Genomic DNA, 18,437 nt, shown 5'->3' with positions numbered 1-18,437 from the left:
GAACCTCCATACACATCCCACCCCTATCCCACCACAATTCTGTATGCCACTTCTAGGTCTAGTTGGGAGAAAATAAAGATTAAGAAAATTCATAGACGCTAATATTTTTAAAGCAAAAAAAACCTTTAAAATTATGCAAGCCCCTCAATTTTAAGTGGAAAAAATTGAAGGCTAAAAGATGAATATAGAAGAGGGGCATTTCATAATCCCTGGCAAATAGAAGATATCCAATAAATATTGATTGACTGAATTAATTTTCTAGGTGCTTGCCCTTCTCTCAACTGAAAAAAAATATGTGGAATTAAAAGATATAAGAATACCTCTCACACAGTGACAAGACACTGTCTTAGGAACCAGGAAGATGGGTCTTACCAGACACTGAGTATGTCGGCATCTTGATCTTGGACTTCCAGCCTTCAGAACCTTGAGAAATAAACATTTGTTGTTAAGCAGAAAAGAAAAAGAATTCCTCTCACTTCTCATCACTAATACCCATAGTGGTGTTCAGGACACACTACCCCCAAAATATAGCATCTTGGCATATTGAGTATCTTAAGATGAAGGAATTTGAGAAAATGACAGAAGCAGGAAAGTCAGTCTGATCTCCTTCTTTCCTCTCTCTTCTTCCTTAAAACAGATCATAAAACCCTCATGTGAGAGGTGCCCTGGGAGGGAAGGAGAATCCTTATCTCTGAAGACAAAAGGACACAAAGAAGAATCCTCACAGACAGGCCTTGCTAAATTTCGCCCAGTCGCTACAATCACCTCGTACTCTTTAACCTACGTTATCCCTCCATGCCTGTCGCAGCTTCATCAAACCCGGCCTAAAAATATACCGGTCTGTTTCTTTGAGTCTTCATCTCTTTATGAAGTCTCCCATTTCACATCAGAATTATACTAAATAAATCTTTTGAAATAAATTTTTAGGCCCAAGATGGAACTACTCCTGCCCTCTCCATAACCTTTTCTGGTAGCTATTGTTAATCCTTAATTTACAGTTTATCCTTAATTTGAAGCTAGGAAGTTCAGGTAAATTGCTCAAAGTTCATGGGAGTTGTAAGTAATTGAGTCAGAATTTAAATTCAGGCCTGTCTGACTCCAAAGCTCAGCTACATCACGTCTTTCAGTGTGAAAAATAGAATAGTGCAAAAGATCTATTTAAAATGCTTAGCACATACATAAACACTTGAACAAAGATGTTTGGCATTTGCCATCATAAATACCCTTAATGGAAGGCCCACCTGCCTTTGTTAACAAGGGAAATAACTCTGGCGATCAGTCTACATAGATACTGGGGAGATGTCGAAGCAAAAAATAAAGAAGAGAGATGTATATATCACTTTCCTAAATTCTTAGTTTTCTCCTTTATTGGCTTATAAACTATGATAAGCAGGTAATGTCCTCCAAAAGATGTCCTCGTCCATGAAGCCTATGACTGTGTTATGGTATGACAAAGGGGAATTAAAGCTGCAGATGGTATAATGCTGTGTGAAAGGAAAATCAAAATGGGGTTGCTATTGCTAAGAGAGCTCTCTAAAATGGAACTGGGAGGTCATTAAAGATGTGTGAATTATGCACATCTCCTCCTGGATGGAATTTGACCTTTTGACCTGATGAGGTCATCCAAAACACCTGCTAGAAACTCAAGATACTTATGGGACCCTCACCCTAAAACAACTCATGATTCCTAAAGGACAGTGATTTTCTGACTTGCATCAGAGCCAATCACAATTCTCACCAGGCAACTTTTAACAATCTCATGACTTTTTGTCTTTAAAAACCCCTGACTCTTTCTCCTCCTTGGAAGATCCTTTCGGGACTACCAGAATAACCTGTGTCTCCTGAATTGCAATTCTTAAGATCCCAAATAAACTTTTATTTGCAGCCTCCTACATTATTTTATTGGTTGACAGTTGCTAATCACCTGACCTTAACATAGGAAGATTATCCAAGATTATCTGGATGAGCCCAATGTAATTATAAGAGCCCTTTAAAGTGTTAATGGAGAGGCAGAAGAGACAGGTTGAGAGATGTGATGGGAGAAGGACGCATCCTGCCATTGCTGGCTTTGAGGGTGAAAGGGGACCATATTCTGAGCAATGCAGGAAGCCTCTAGAAGCTGGAAACAAACCAACAAACAAGGAAATGGATTCTTCACTAGTGCATCTGCAAAAGCCTCCTGATAGCACCTTGGTTTTCACCCAGTGAGATGCATGTCAGACTTCTGATCTACGGAACTGTAAGATAATAAATTTGTGTTGTTTTCAACCACTAAGCTTGTGGCACATTGTTACAGCAGCAATAGAAAGTGAACACAGAAGCTAACCGGTATTTCAAAAAACAGAAGCTAATCTTACACCTTTTCTGCTGCCGAAAGTCCAGCCAGCTGCCAACTTCTTTACTCCTTTGTTTGCTAACAACTGGAGAAGTTATTGTATCACATGCTTGGGCTAATCAAGGAGAAAGTGCTCAGGAATCATTTTGAGTGGCAGCTTTTCAGTTCTGTGAAAACGCCATTCAAGTGTAATTTTCAAAAAGGTAGAATCATAACTCTCATACAAAAATAAAATGAACGTGTCAAAGATTTCATGTAACTTGTTAATTAATGAAAGAACCGGTGAGGTACTAAAATCAGTTAAAAGTGCGTTCGAGAAGCTGGATGTTTAGAGGCAATTTAATAAATGTATGTTAGAGAAGTTGCTGAGTTGAATAGAAAATTGGTTAATGTCATATTCGACCATGAACCATAACCTTAATAAGGATATCTTTTCCACTACTGGACAGGAAGTATTTGCAGGTTTGAGTTAACCTCTGCCTCTTCAGGGTTGTAAAATAACTCAGTCAATAGGAAATCAATGCAAGGCCCAAGCCCAGCACTAAACTGAAAGAACACCTAGGAACCTCTTCCCTCTATTTCTAATTTTCGGATCATCTTTTTGACAGCTATAAATCCGAGTAAAGAAACTGTCAGAGTTGGCAAAGTCAGGGAGAACAGATCTCCCCATCCAAGCTCCCTGCCTGAGTTTTCCTTCCTGACTGCATTCTCGAGACATAGATGGCAGACCACCAGCAATTGCAGCAAACCTGTTCTTCCCTCAGACTTCCTCAGCTTAGAAGATGGCTATCCCAGATGTCAAGACGAAGACGTGTTGGAATCATCCTTAACTCTTTTCTGTAGTTTATACCCTACATCTAAGTCCTCCATATATCAAGTATTCAACAAAAAATAGTTTGAGGACCTACTATAACAGTCACTTTTTTCTCTCATGCATGTCCATCAGTCGACAAAACAGGCAAGAATTCTTACCTTCATGGAGATTGCATTCTAGTGGGGGAGAAGAACAGTAAACAAAATCTGAAATCTATGGAATGTTAATGATGGCAAGTGCAATAGAGGAAAATTTTTAAATGGAAAAGGGTTGGGGGAATTTGGATATAGGGCTCGAATTTAAATACGGTTGTCAGGGAAGACCTCACAGAGAAGACGGTACTTAAGAAGAGAGATGAAGGGAAGAGAGGCAGCCATGTGTATATTTGCTCCAGGCAGAGGGATCATGTGCCAGTGCGTTAGAGGAACCATGCGGTTCAGGGAACGATACTCCAAAATACGACATCTTGGCATATTGAATATTTTAAGCTGACGGCGGAAACGAGAAGGTCAGCAGAAAACAAGAAGGAAACAGCAGAAACAAGAAGGTCAGACTGAACTTCTCCCTGCCCTTCTCCCTTGAAACAGGTTATAAACCCTCATTTGAGAAGCGCTCTCCCTATACTGTACCTGGAGGAAAGGAACATCCTTACCTCTGAAGCCAGGGATGCCAAGAAGGGGCCGAACAAACAGGTCTTTCTGAGTTCCTCCCAGTTTTCGACATTTCCCTCATACCCTTTGACCTGTCGGATTTCTCCTAGACTGTCCACTCTTCATCAAACCTAGCATAAAAATATGTGGGTTTGGGCTTCCCTGGTGGCTCAGTGGTTGAGAGTGCGCCTGCCGATGCAGGGGACACGGGTTCAAGCCCCGGTCCGGGAAGATCCCACATGCCGCGGAGCGGCTGGGCCCGTGAGCCATGGCCGCTGAGCCTGCGCGTCTGGAGCCTGTGCTCCGCAACGGGAGAGGCCACAACAGTGAGAGGCCCGCGTACCGCAAAAAGAAAAAAAAAAAAAATGTGGGGCTAACCATTTCTACAGGTTTTCATTTCCGTATGAAGGCTCCCTAGTCACATCAAAATTATATTAAATAAACGTGTATGCTTTTCTTCTGTTAATCTGTCAGTTTAAATTTCAGACCCAGCCAGGAACCTCAAAAGGATCAAGGAAACTTTTCCCTCCCCTACAGGAAGAGCAAGCGCAGTGTGTCTGGACCAGAGTGAGACAGGAAGAGAGGAGAGGGAGATGAGGTCAGAGGTGTAAAGTGTGGGAGTGCCAGGGGAGGACTGGAGGAGGGAGGGAGGAAGCAAATCATGATTGTAAAACCTGACATCAGCTTTTACTCCGGCTGAGAAATGTTGGGAGGATTTGAGTAGAGGAGTAATATGATCTGATTTACATTTTTTAACAGGATCGCTCTGGCTGCCGTGATAAGAACAGGCATGAGAGACAGGGATGGCGACCAGTCAGGAAGCATCAGCAGTAGAGTGGAGTGATAACAATGAAAGAGGTGAGAAGTGGTCAGGTACTGGATATATTTTGAAGCTAGGGCCAATAGGATGTACTGACGTAATGGATGTGGGAGGTGAGAAAAAGAAAGAAAACAAAGGTACCTCCAAGGATTGGGGCCTAAGAATAGACCTTAGAGGTTATTCTGTAAGAGGCTGCGTAGAGCTGCCATATTCTTCTTTAACAATTGCATAGTATTCCCTTGTGTAACTATGTTGAATGGGCATCTTTGTTATATAATATAGATACATTGGTAAACATTTTTGTTATTTGTAATATTTTACAGCCACAATATTCTTAAACATGTATCAATACACATAGATGCAAGCGTAACTGTAAAATGAATTCCTTAAAGTGTAATTGTTAGGTCAAAATATGTGCATGTTTTATATTTCAGTAACTATTGCAAAATTGCTGTCCATAGAGGTTGTACTCTTATATTTTGTTAAGTGGGTAAATTAATGCTGGAAGCCAGAATTAGAGATAATCCTGGGTCTCCTTATAGAGATGAGTCAGGGCAAGGATGGCATGTGGAAATGTCATCTCATTCATGGTATAGTAGAAAAACGATTTAAAAACCTCAGTTTTAGATGACTTCTTATCTAAGCCTTGTAATTTTATAGTTGTCTTTTTCTATCTTTTTAACTTTTTTCTCTTTCTCTCTGCCTTTCTAACCCTCCATGCACACTCCCACCAATCCACTTACCTCCACACACACACAGAAAACATGTCTCCTGTAGACACTTGTTAACTAAAGTTAAGCTATACCTCCCACAAAAGGATGATGTGTTATCAATAGAATACACACTTTTTTTTTTTTTAGAGTACACACTTTTGGTAGTTTTTTTTTTTTTTTTTTTCTTTTTTGGCCACATCACACGGCTTGTGAGATCTTAGCTCCCCAACCAGGGATCAAACCTGGGCCCCTGGCCGTGGAAGCACGGAATCCTAACCACGGGACCGCTGGGGAATTCCTTGATAGTTTTTTTTTCCCCCCCAATATTTATTTGTTTATTTGGCTGCTCCCGATCTCCGTTGTGGCATGTGGCATCTAGTTCCCTGACCAGGGATCGAAGCTGGGCCCCCTGCATTAGGAGCGCGGAGTCTTAGCCACTGGACCGCCAGAGAAGTCCCTCCTTGATAGTTTTGTTTATAGTAATAAATTTATGCTGAGCCTTTTGTTTATCTTGAACCAACATGATACATTTACAAGATGCTGGTTAGGGTTAGAAGTATATTATTTGACCATGAATGAGTTTTCTGCCCATAAACCTGCACATAAATCAAAACTGCTAAATGAAAAGGCAAGCCCACATGGATTCTGGCATCAACAGTATTAGCGGGAAATTTGAGAGTATTGCTTCCAGGAGCTATCTAGGTATGCTCAGCTTTAGTAATTCTAAATACTACATAAAAATAAATACTTTACAGCAGATTCAACCATTTGCCCAATAAGTTCAAAGTTGACATATAGATGAAGAGAAGTTTAGATTTTTGAAGCCACTAACTGTAATAGCACATGAATGGTCAGTATGTCTCATCTTTGTACTGAGAACAGTATGTAACGATGACGCAAGTAGAGAAAGCAACAACATTGATCCTAGGCAGGGTATGGCTTCTGTAGCCTAATGGCTTGGTGGTCCTGCTAAAGGTGATTATTTTACTGTCTGAGTGTCATATAGGTAGTCTGATTTCTTAATTTTGAATATGTAGGGGAGAAAAAACTTCTCTCTACCCTCTTAAGTTCTGTAACTGGAACCTGTAAATTAGGCTGACAAAGACAGATTAACAGGAGAAAATGTTTATTTCATATGCACATGACAGGAAGGGCTCACAGAAAAGAATTGAAAAATTCCAAAAAGCAGTTAGGTCTGGTAGCTTATATACCATTTTAACAAAGGGCAATAGATTTGTAGAGAAATAAGACAAAGAAAAAAAGATTTGGGTTTCTAGGGGCGGTAAATTGTAAGAACGTATAAATATTGAGGAAACCAATGGAAAATAAGGGTTACTTTATTTATTTATTGGTTTGGCCCTGCCACCAATAAATTTGCGAGATCTTAGTTCTCCAACCAGGGATTGAACCTGGTCCCTCTGCAGTGAAAGTGCAGAGTCCTAACTACTGGACCACCAGGGAATTCCCAATAAGGGTTACTTTAGTAAGATTTGTTTGTGTAGACCCATCTTGATGCCATCTTTCTCTTATTTTCTCTAGTGATTGAGAGTTGTTCTGTTCTTCTTGGTATGGGAGAGGAAGTAGGATGCCTTCACAAAGGGACATTTATGCCCTGATTTTAGACATAAGGAGAATGTGGAGAGCTTTTCTTACATCTGTGATTTCTCAGTTGCCTTCAGCTGAAAACAATCCTTATATCAAAGTGGCATATTTTGTAGTGACATATTCTTTTTTTTTTTTTTTGGCCGTGCCATGCGGCTTGCGGGATCTTAGTTCCCTGACCAGGGATTGAACCTGGACCACAACGGTGAAAACACTGAGTCCTAACCACTGAACCACCAGGGAATTCCCTGTAGTGGCATATGTTAATAACTTTCAGATGCATCCCTTATAAAACCTGAATCCATATACCTGAATCTATAATTCTTTGCACAAATATAACACCCTTTAGAGAATTAATAAATATTTCCTGTGATTTAATTATTTTACTCTGTTCAAGATATTTTGCTAGGCATTATGGATGTACTAAGATGAACAAGAATATTCATTCATTTCAAGCAACTTAATAATTAGGAAACAAAGTCAGGTATATATATTAAGTCTGTGGTTAAGGGCATGAATTGGGAGATTGGGATTGACATGTATACACTACTATGTATAAAACAGATAACTAATGAGAACCTACTGTAGAGCACAGGGAACTCTACTCAGTGCTCTGTGGTGACCTAAATGAGAAGAAATCCAAATAAGAGGGGATATATGTATACGTATAGCTGATTCACTTTGCTGTACAGTAGAAACCAACACAACATTGTAAAGCAACTATATTCCAATAAAAACTTAAAAAAAAAAAAAAAAAAAGAGCATGAACTTTGAGACCTGGGTTTGGATCCTGACTCTGCTGCTTACTAATTCTGCCATTTACATGGTCCTGGGCCTGTAATACAACCTCTGTAAGTCTCATTTTCCTTATCTGTAAAATGAGGGATCTACCTACCTGTCAGGAGTGTTGTGAAAATTAAGTGAGTAATACATAGAATCCATTTAGCCCATTGATTGTCCTTGGTAAGTATTAAAAAATATTGATCGTTATTATTTTTATTATTAATTATCAACTGGAGTGTAAGGCAGATTGTGACTAGGACTGTGTAAAAAGATTATACATACTCAAAGATACAAAGGTCGCATCTGGTCTCCAAAGGAGTTGCCCTTCCTACAAAAAAGAGAAAAATAATATTTGGAGTAGTGTTTGGTCAGAATATGAAGGAATCAGAGGGAACATCTTTAAGAATCTTCTCTCTTGATCAAACTGGCCAAATGACAACCTCAACAGTCATTTATATTAACCAACTATGCCAGACGATTTTTACTTTTTATCCCTTTAATCTTCACATTGATCCTGAGAGGTCATCATTACAGGGTTATAAGAAAAGTTAATCATCAGAGACCACAAACGAATAGAGCTGGGAGACCAGAAGGGGGCGACCTCACACCCCACAGCCATAGCAGAGCCCAATAGGAAGAAGAAAGACTCCTCTTTGTTCCTGGCAAGGACTTGGCGGATGAAAACCCATGGACTCTGTTTACTATAGCCCTCCCAACTTCCTTTTCCTCTCTATAAAGGTGTTCTCCTTCCTTTGCTGTGCAGGGACTTGCACTTGACTCGCCATGGTTGCAGACCCCGAATTGCAGTTCTGGGCTGATCCAGAATATATCCATCTTTGGTGGAGAAATATCTGAGAGTCTATTTGTTTCAGGTCAACAGTGTCTTGTCTAGATCTGGGGGTTATTAATGAGCCTGCACTCAAACTCTGTCCCTGGTCTGGCTTCCTGGAAGTCCTTAGAAAGAGCCAGATCCAGAAAAACCACTGCAAATAAGTAACACATTATCCATTTTTCTGGTCTCCTTCTCCCTCAGCAACCACGGCCCAAATCATGTCAGTGGTTTCTTGGATTATAAACCTCTAAGGTTGCTTGTGTCAAAAGGTGAACTGTAGGGTGAACTCATGAAATCTCCCCTAATTTCTACTCTTTAACTGTAAATGAGTATAATATCTCCTTTGTGTCCCCATGATATTTTAAGTATAAAATAAAATAATCAGTTGGAAAAGGCTGTAAAACAAAAGCTACAAGTGCTAGGAGAGGAAACTGAAATTTATTGGAAGCTTCATTTGAAAGTTAACCCAGTTCCCTAGAAGTAGGACACTTTTCAGGAGAAAATAATCAATATGTATGTGACCCAAATCATGTTTTCAACACTGTACTGGGCAATGTAAGAGATACAGAAGAACTATAAAACATTGTCCCTATTCTCAAAAAGCTTGTAGTATGGTAGGGTAGAAGAAAATTACTCATGTACATTGCAGCAGCCAACCAACACATACAAATTTTTCTTTACTGAATGTAACTGAAACCGTATGATACATTATCGCTGGGCAGTGAATGGAGGAAAAGAAGGAAACTAATATTGGGCTAAGTGATTTCACATGTGATGTCTTAGTGGCTCCTCTCAAGCATTCATTGAATTAATGACTGTTTTCTCCATTTTTATAGACGAGGTTACCAAAACTGATATGCTAAATGACTTGTTCGTGGTAACATAAACATTAGCGAGAACAGGGACTAAGGCTCTCATGTCAAATTCTAAATCTCTTATGTTTTTACCATATTGAGGCAGCCTTAAAATTTGTCACAAATGTTCCAGATCATTCTCCTTTTAGGCAAATGATAGGACTGTACTTCCCCACCCCCTGGAAGTTAGGTATGGCCGTGTGACTTGCTCTGGTCAGTGAAATGTGGGTGGATATGATATGCATCCCTTCTGGGCAGAAGCCTCAAGAGCCAGTGCACACAACTAACCTTATTCTCTCCTTTCCTCTGCTACAGCATATAGCAATAATTCAATACAGCAGCTGTTCAGTCACCTTGGGTCCTAGAATAAAGACAGTATGGAGCGGAAGCCCTGTCCACCCTTCCATGGACATGTAGAATGAGGAATGAAGCTTTTACTTTAATCACTCATCTTTGAGGTTACTTTACAACTTAACCTAACCAATGCTGGCTCATTAGTTCTAGGAGTAAGGTGCTTTCTCATTAAATTCCTAAAATATGTACCTGTGGCTTAAGGACAAGTCAGCAGGCGATGAGGAAACTTGCTGGAGACTGAAAGTCTGGGAAAATATGATATTATTTTGTCTATAATAACATAAAGTCAGATAATGAGTTTGATGATATTATAGCTCCAGAAGAAGTTGGAAAATAGAATATCAGTAGTGTGTATTGGTTATTGCATTTGACAGCATTTGAATAGATACTGCAAGAAATGGCCATAGCAAAGAACTGGCCATTTTTCAATCAGGAGTGAAAGGGGAAAGAGTGCAGAAAAATGGAGTCTTAGGGGACTGGGAGAGACAGCTGTGTGGAAAAGCTTTTGAATAATGAAGGCCAATTAGACCTTATGGTAGTCCCATTAGTTGCCAAAACCTCAGGCCTACAGTACCCACAATTAAATTAAGAGGTAAGTCTTTTTTTTTTCTTTTTTTTTGGCCACACTGCGTGGCATACACGATCTTAGTTCCCTGACCAGGGATCGAATCTGTGCCCCCTGCATTGGTAGCATGGAGTCTTAACCACTGGACCTCCAGAGAAGTCTCAAGAGGTAAGTCTTGAAAGAAAGAAATACAGATGTGGCTGCTGACAAGAATAAAAAGATAAGAGACTGACTAAATTTTGAAACCATGACCCTGGATTAAGAAATCTGTGAGTAAATCTACTATACTCCAATAAAAAATTAAAATTAAATTAAAAAAAAAGAAAAATCTGTGAATATTTGAGACTGAATAATTACTCCTGGACTCAGACTTCTTCAGGTGATGTAAAACCTGCTCAGTGGTCCCATGCCCTCTTCAGATGAGGGCAAGGAGGAAATTAGCAAAGAAAGAGCTCCCAGAGGGTGGAACCATAGCCACAGAGAACATGAACTGCTGAGTCCTTCCCGGGGAACAGAATTGAGACCTAATTAAGGAAATTCCTTATCCCTAGGGTAAGAGACCCTCTGAACATTTGTCTGGAATTTCTCCAGAAAAACAATTTTTCTGGTTTAAAAAAAAAAAAAGGATCCTAGTTATCTTATCCTTTATTTGAAATCATCTCCACCTCCCACACGCTGCAGAAGTCTAATTGTTGGGGAGACACATCAGATTTTCTGTGAGATTACAACCTGTTTGGTTTCCACAGCCCTCAGGTCTCCCGTGCTGCTCATCTCGGGTATCACAAAGAATTCCGTACTTTGAGTCTGTTTCCTCATTTTTCAGTTGAAGAGATCATACTAGGTGATTTCTAAAGACACTTTCCATTCTAAAAAGTTATGTCTATCTTCTGCCAATTGTGGGCAGTTTTTGAACTTTATCCAAGATTCAGAAAATAATCTTCATTGTATCTCCTAAAAACTAAAAACTAGTACAGAGCTGTCTCTCCCTAGGACCACTAACATGAGAGGCCTGTGCTGATGACGGACCTCATCACAGGATAGAGTCTTATGTATTCAGGATGATGACTTTGAACTGGAAAATTCTTTGTGTACATTCCTATTCAAAGTGTTTAGAAAGGAGATCACAAGATGCATAGAACAAACGGCTGGACACAGAAAACAAGAAAATGGAGAAAAATAACCTCCGTTTCCAGAGAAGGCATAAGCTACTTCCTCTGTCTGGAACATCCCTCCCACTCGTCACCCCTTTAGCTATATCTTTCCTGCTTATCCTTCAGTTTGTAGCACAAGAATCACTTCTGGGAATCTTACTTCGGCCCCACGATTAGGTTGAGCTCCCATAATTCCCATCTTTTGTTATATTTATTCCACTCATAACTATATGTTCAGTGTTTACTTCCCTCACTAGGCTCTAGGTGAAGGCCTCTCCAATCGCATTCATATTTCAGTGCTGTGGAGCAAGTATTTCTCTCCCCTGCCACACAGTCCTGTAATGTGCTTTGTGATGGAAAAGAGGAAACCAAGAATGAGAGAAAATGTGCCCCACTGGTTTTGCCAAAACCATTGTCTGTTAGATAAATTGCTGAAGGGGAAAAAACTACTCGAATACATACTTCAAACGGTAATTCCATTCAGTCATATTTTGATTAAAATATTCACACTCTGGGGCTTCCCTGGTGGCGCAGTGGTTGAGAGTCCGCCTGCCAATGCAGGGGACACAGGTTCGTGCCCCGGTCCGGGAAGATCCCACATGCCGCAGAGCGGCTAGGCCCGTGAGCCATGGCCGCTGAGCCTGCGCGTCCGGAGCCTGTGCTCCGCAACGGGAGAGGCCACAACAGTGAGAGGCCCGCGTACCGCAAAAAAAAAAAAAAAAAAAAAAAAATTCACACTCTGAAGAAAGTACATCACGTATAACTACAAAGTAAATGATATTGGATAGCTACTATGTAAGGAATATCTCATACCCAGTCTCTGGATTTCTGAAACACCTGTTAGAGGGTAAAAGATGACATTTCTTAAATTTGTACATGTATGGTTTGAATATGCACAGAATATTTCTGAAAAGATATCCAAGAAACTGAGAACCAGACTTCCCTGGCGGTCCGGTGGTTAAGACGCCACACTTCCACTGCAGGGGGCACAGGTTCGATCCCTGGTCAGGGAACTAAGATCCCGCATGCCATGCTCTGTGGCCAAAACAAACAAACAAAAAACAAAACAAAAATAAACAAACCAAAAGAAAGAAACTGAGAACCATTTACACCCACAAAATTTGCTTCCATAAAACTTGACTTTACCATTCCACTATCTTCATTAACATGACTTCAGTATTCCAGGAACCTCTTGCCCAGAAAATAAAAGTTGCAAATAATCATATTGTTCATTTCAGAAACATCCAGAAAAACCATTTTAAACTGATCAGCTTTTCCATAGTCAATTATCAAATGATTGTTTATTCTTGAAGACTTTTTGAAACCCTCACCTTGCTGTGTCCACAATCCTAAAACAAGATCCTTACCCAATCTTAATCAAACACTACACTGATAGACCGCCCCACCCCCCCGCCCAGACCCCAGAGCCTCATCAATCTCCTGACTTAGCCCTCCCCTCCCAGACGCTACTAAGATGCCTTCAAGGCAACATGCTCTATTACCACAGTTTGAATTAACCCAGCTTTGCCTTATCAGTCGGTGTTTGGGCGATATTTTCAGGGAGCTGGGGTTAGACAAAACTAATAGCAGTTACTCCTGAGGAGGGAACTGAGAGAAGAGATGTGAGACAAAACTAATAGCAGTTACTCCTGAGGAGGGAACTGAGAGAAGAGATGTGGAAGGTGTCTTTTTGTGCCCTCAAGTTTCTACATCAGAATGTCTTATCTATTCCAAAGTAAATGATTTCTTTAAAAAAGAAAGAAACAAAACTGAAAATTTAAACACTTAGAAAATGCAGAAGACACCATTGTATATGCTCCTCTCTGACCAGAAGGTGACACTTCCTTGCCTAGGTCGGTGCAGGCTACACCCTTACTCAGGGGTGGGCCAAGGGATGACAGAAGAGCCCAGGTACATGGCAGAGGCCCCAAATGGGACTGGAATTTTAGAAACCTGGAAAGAAGGGTCCAGGATATCTACTCACAGTAATAGCTAATATTTATTGAATATTTTCTAAATGCCAAATAGTATTTTAAAAACAGTTTTCTTAAGGTAAAACTTGTGTATAATTAACTGCACACGTTTCAAGTGTGCAATCTGATGAATTTTGACAGATTTATGCAACCATGAACTATCAGCACAATCAAGATCTTGAACATATTCATCACCCCCAAAGCTTTTCCTCAAGCTAATTTGTAATTCATTCGTCTAGATAAGTTTTTAAGTACTCTGAGGTATGTACTATTACTCCCATTTTACAGAGGAGGAAATTGAGCTGTAGATAAATTACTTGCCAGGTGTCATTCAGCTAACAAGCTGTTATTTAAACACAAGAAAGAGCTCTACTCACCACCAGTCCCTACCATCAGGAAGCTTGCACAAGCCTCTTAGATAGTCTTATCCACCAGAGGGCAGACAGCAGAAACAAGAAGAACTACAATCCTGCAGCCTGTGGAACAAAAACCACATTCACAGAAAGACAGACAAAATGAAAAGGAAGAAGACTATGTACCAGATGAAGGAACAAGATAAAACCCCAGAAAAACAACTAAATGAAGTGGAGATAGGCAACCTTCCAGAAAAAGAATTCAGAGTAATGGTAGTAAAGATGGTCCAGGACCTTGGAAAAAGAATGGAGGTAAAGATCAAGAAGATGCAAGAAATGTTTAACAAAGACCTAGAAGAATTAAAGAACAAACACCTAGAAGAATTAAAGAACAAACAAACAGCGATGAACAATACAATAACTGAAATGAAAAATACATTAGAAGGAATCAATAGCAGAATAATTGAGGCAGAAGAACTGATAAGTGACCTGGAAGCCAGAATGGGGGAATTCATTGCCACAGAACAGAATAAAGAAAAAGAATGAAAAGAAATGAAGACAGCCTAAGAGACCTCTGGGACAACATTAAATGCACCAACATTCGCATTATAGGAGTCCCAGAAGGAGAAGAGAGACAGAAAGGACCCGAGAAAATATTTGAAGAGATTATAGTCAAAAACTTCCCTAACATGGGAAAGGAAATAGTCACCCAACTCCAGGAAGTGCAGAGAGTCCCAGGCAGGATAAGCCCAAGGAGAAACATGCTAAGACACATAGTAATCAAATTGACAAAAATTAAAGGCAAAGAAAAATTATTAAAAGCAACAAGGGAAAAACAACAAATTACATACGAGGGAACTCCCATAAGGTTAACAGCTGATTTCTCAGCAGAAACTCTACAAGCCAGAAGGGAGTGGCATGATATATTTAAAGTGATGAAAGGGAAGAACCTACAACCAAGATTACTCTACCTAGCAGGGATCTCATTCAGATTCAATGGAGAAATCAAAAGCTTTACAGACAAGCAAAAGCTAAGAGAATTCAGCACCACCAAACCAGCTCTACAACAAATGCTAAAGGAACTTCTCTAAGTAGGAAACACAAGAGAAGAAAGGGACCGACAAAAACAAGCCGAAAACAATTAAGAAAATGGTAAAAGGAACATACATATCAATAATTACCTTAAATGTGAATGGATTAAATGCTCCAACCAAAAGACACAGGCTCGCTGAATGGATATGAAAACAACACCCATATATATGCTGTCTACAAGAGACCCACTTCAGACCTAGGGACACATACAGACTGAAAGTGAGGGGATGGAAAAAGGTTTTCCATGCAAGTGTAAATCAAAAGAAAGCTGGAGTAGCAATACTCATATCAGATAAAATAGACTTTAAAGTAAAGAATGTTACAAGAGACAAGGAAGGACACTACAGGATGATAAAGGGATCAATCCAAGAAGAAGATATAACAATTATAAATATATATGCACCCAACACAGGAGCACCTCAATACATAAGGCAAATGCTAAAAGAGAAAATCGACAGTAACACAATAATAGTGGGGGACTTTAACACCTCACTTACACCAATGGACAGATCATCCAGACAGAAAATTAATAAGAAAACACAAGCTTTAAATGGCACGGTAGACCAGATAGATTTAATTGATATTTATAGGACATTCCATCCGAAAACAGCAGATTACACTTTTTTCTCAAGTGCCCATGGAACATTCTCCAGGATAAATCACATCTTGGGTCACAAATCAAGCCTCAGTAAATTTAAGAAAACTGAAATCATATCAAGCACCTTTTCTGACCACAACACTGTGAGATTAGAAATCAAATACAGGGAAAAAAAGTAAAAAACACATACACATGGAGGCTAAACAATACGTTACTAAATAACCAAGAGATCACTGAAGAAATCAAAGAGGAAATCAAAAAATACCTAGAGACAAATGACAATGAAAACACGACGATCCAAAACCTATGGGATGCAGCAAAAGCAGTTCCAAGAAGTTTATAGCAATACAATCCTACCACAAGAAACAAGAAAAATCTCAAATAAACAATCTAACCTTACACCTAAAGGAACTAGAGAAAGAAGGACAAACAAAACCCAAAGTTAGCAGAAGGAAAGAAATCATAAAGATCAGAGCAGAAATAAATGAAATAGAAACAAAGAAAACAATAGCAAAGATCAATAAAACTAAAAGCTGGTTCTTTGAGAAGATAAACAAAATAGATAAACCTTTAGCCAGACTCATCAAGAAAATGAGGGAGAGGACTCAAATCAGTAAAATTAGAAATGAAAAAGGAGAAGTTACAATGGACACCACAGAAATACAAAGCATCAGGGAGGGCGGGAGGGAGGGAGACGCAAGAGGGAGGAGATATGGGAACATATGTATATGTATAACTGATTCACTTTGTTATAAAGCAGAAACTAACACACCATTGTAAAGCAATTATACTCCAATAAAGATGTAAAAAAAAAATACAAAACATCAGAAGAGACTACTACAAGCAACCCTATGCCAATAAAATGGACAACCTGGAAGAAATGGACAAAATCTTAGAATGGTGTAACCTTCCAAGACTAAACCAGGAAGAAACAGAAAATATGAGCAGACCAATCACAAGTAATGAACTTGAAACTGTGATTAAAAATCTTCCAACAAACAAAAGCCCAGGACCAGATGGCTTCACAGGTGAATTCTGTCAAACATTTAGAGAAGAGGTAACGCCCACCCTTCTTTCTCAAGCTCTTCCAAAAAATTGCAGAGGAAGGAATACTCCCAAACTCATTCTACGAGGCCACCATCATCCTGATACCAAAACCAGACAAAGATACAACAAAAAAGGAAAATTACAGACCAATATCATTGATGAATATAGATGCAAAAATCCTCAACAAAATACTAGCAAACAGCATCCAACAGCACATTAAAAGGATCATACACCATGATCAAGTGGGATTTATCCCAGGAATGTAAGGATTCTTCAATATATGCAAATCAATCAATGTGATACACCATATTAACAAAATGAAGAATAAAAACCATATGATCATTTCAATAGATGCAGAAAAAGCTTCTGACAAAATTCAACACCCATTTATGATAAAAAACTCTCCAGAAAGTGGGCATAGAGGGAACCTACCTCAACATAATAAAAGCCATATACGACAAACTCACAGCAAGCATCATTCTCAATGGTGAAGAACTGAAAGTATTTCCTCTAAGATCAGGAACAAGACAAGGATGTCCACTCTCACCACTATTTTTTTTTGAAGTTTATTTTATTTATTTTTTTATACAGCAGGTTCTTATTAGTCATCAATTTCATACACATCAGTGTATACATGTCAATCCCAATCGCCCAATTCATCACACACACACACACCCACTGCTTTCCCCCCTTGGTGTCCATACATTTGTTCTCTACATCTGTGTCTCAATTTCTGCCCTGCAAACCACTTCATCTGTACCATTTTTCTAGGTTCCACATATATGCGTTAATATACGATATTTGTTTTTCTCTTTCTGACTTACTTCACTCTGTATGACAGTCTCTAGATCCATCCACGTCTCAACAAATGACCCAATTTCGTTCCTTTTTATGGCTGAGTAATATTCTATTGTATATATGTACCACATCTTCTTTATCCATTCATCTGTTGATGGGCATTTAGGTTGCTTCCATGACCTGGCTATTGTAAATAGTGCTGCAATGAACATTGGGGGCACTCTCAGCACTATTATTCAACATAGTTTTGGAAGTCCTAGCCATGGCAATCAGAGAAAAAAGAAATAAAAGGAATACAAATTGGAAAAAAAGAAGTAAAACTGTCACTGTTTGCAGATGACATGATACTATACATAGAGAATCCTAAACATACCACCAGAAAACTACTAGAGCTAATCAATGAATTTGGTAAATTTGCAGCATACAAAATACATGCACAGAAATCTCTTACATTCCTATACACTAACAAAGAAAGATCAGAAAGAGAAATTAAGGAAACAATCTCATTCACCATTGCAACAAAAAGAATAAAATACCTAGGAATAAACCTACCTAAGGAGGTAAATGACCTGTACTCAGAAAACTATAAGACACTGATGAAAGAAATCAAAGATGACACAAAGAGATAGAGAAATATACCATGTTCTTGGATTGGAAGAATCAATATTGTGAAAATGATTATACTACCTAAAGCAATCTACAGATTCAATGCAATCCCTATCAAATTACCAATGGCATTTTTTACAGAAGTAGACCAAAAAATCTTAAAAATTTGTATGGAGACACAAAAGACTCCGAATAGCCAAAACAATCTTGAGGGAAAAAAACAGAGCTGGAGGAATCAGGCTCCCTGACTTCAGACTATACTACAAAGCTACAGTAATCAAGACAATATGGTACTGGCACAAAAACAGAAATCTAGATCAATGGAACAGGATAGAAAGCCCAGAGATAAACCTATGTACCTATGGTCAACTAATCTATGACAAAGAAGGTGAGGATATTCAGTGGAGAAAAGACAGTCCCTTCAATAAGTGGTGCTGGGAAGACTGGACAGCTACATGTAAAAGAATGAAATTAGAACACTCCCTAACACTATACAC

General features: G+C 39.2%; 1 protein-coding gene across 7 annotated transcripts in view; it reads right to left on the bottom strand.

The window, feature by feature from the left end:
- PHC1 (polyhomeotic homolog 1) overlaps positions 1-18,437 on the bottom strand; it is a 57,116-nt gene that overhangs the window by 25,067 nt on the left and 13,612 nt on the right. Inside the window, exons 1-3 of one of the 7 annotated variants that reach the window (XM_089920263.1) lie at positions 9,692-14,804; positions 8,000-8,045; positions 373-423 (exon numbers count right to left, since the gene is read on the bottom strand). The exons of 1 other annotated variant lie outside the window; for it this stretch is intronic. In XM_089920263.1, the coding sequence (XP_089776389.1) occupies positions 373-394 (22 nt within the window). In that variant the 5' untranslated portion in view covers positions 395-423; positions 8,000-8,045; positions 9,692-14,804. Of the gene's footprint in view, positions 1-372; positions 14,805-18,437 lie in introns of those variants that run through there. 5 more of the 7 variants (XM_089920254.1, XM_089920262.1, XM_089920260.1 and 2 more) reach the window with 5 other exon arrangements.

Source organism: Delphinapterus leucas, chromosome 11 (assembly GCF_059928025.1).
Source record: "Delphinapterus leucas isolate spDelLeu-1000000601 "Yukka" chromosome 11, BTC_Dleu_Yukka2, whole genome shotgun sequence".
Taxonomy (NCBI): Eukaryota; Metazoa; Chordata; class Mammalia; order Artiodactyla; family Monodontidae; genus Delphinapterus; species Delphinapterus leucas.
The sequence above is the reverse complement of the archived record's forward strand: the minus strand, read 5'-3'. Positions and strand labels throughout refer to the sequence as shown.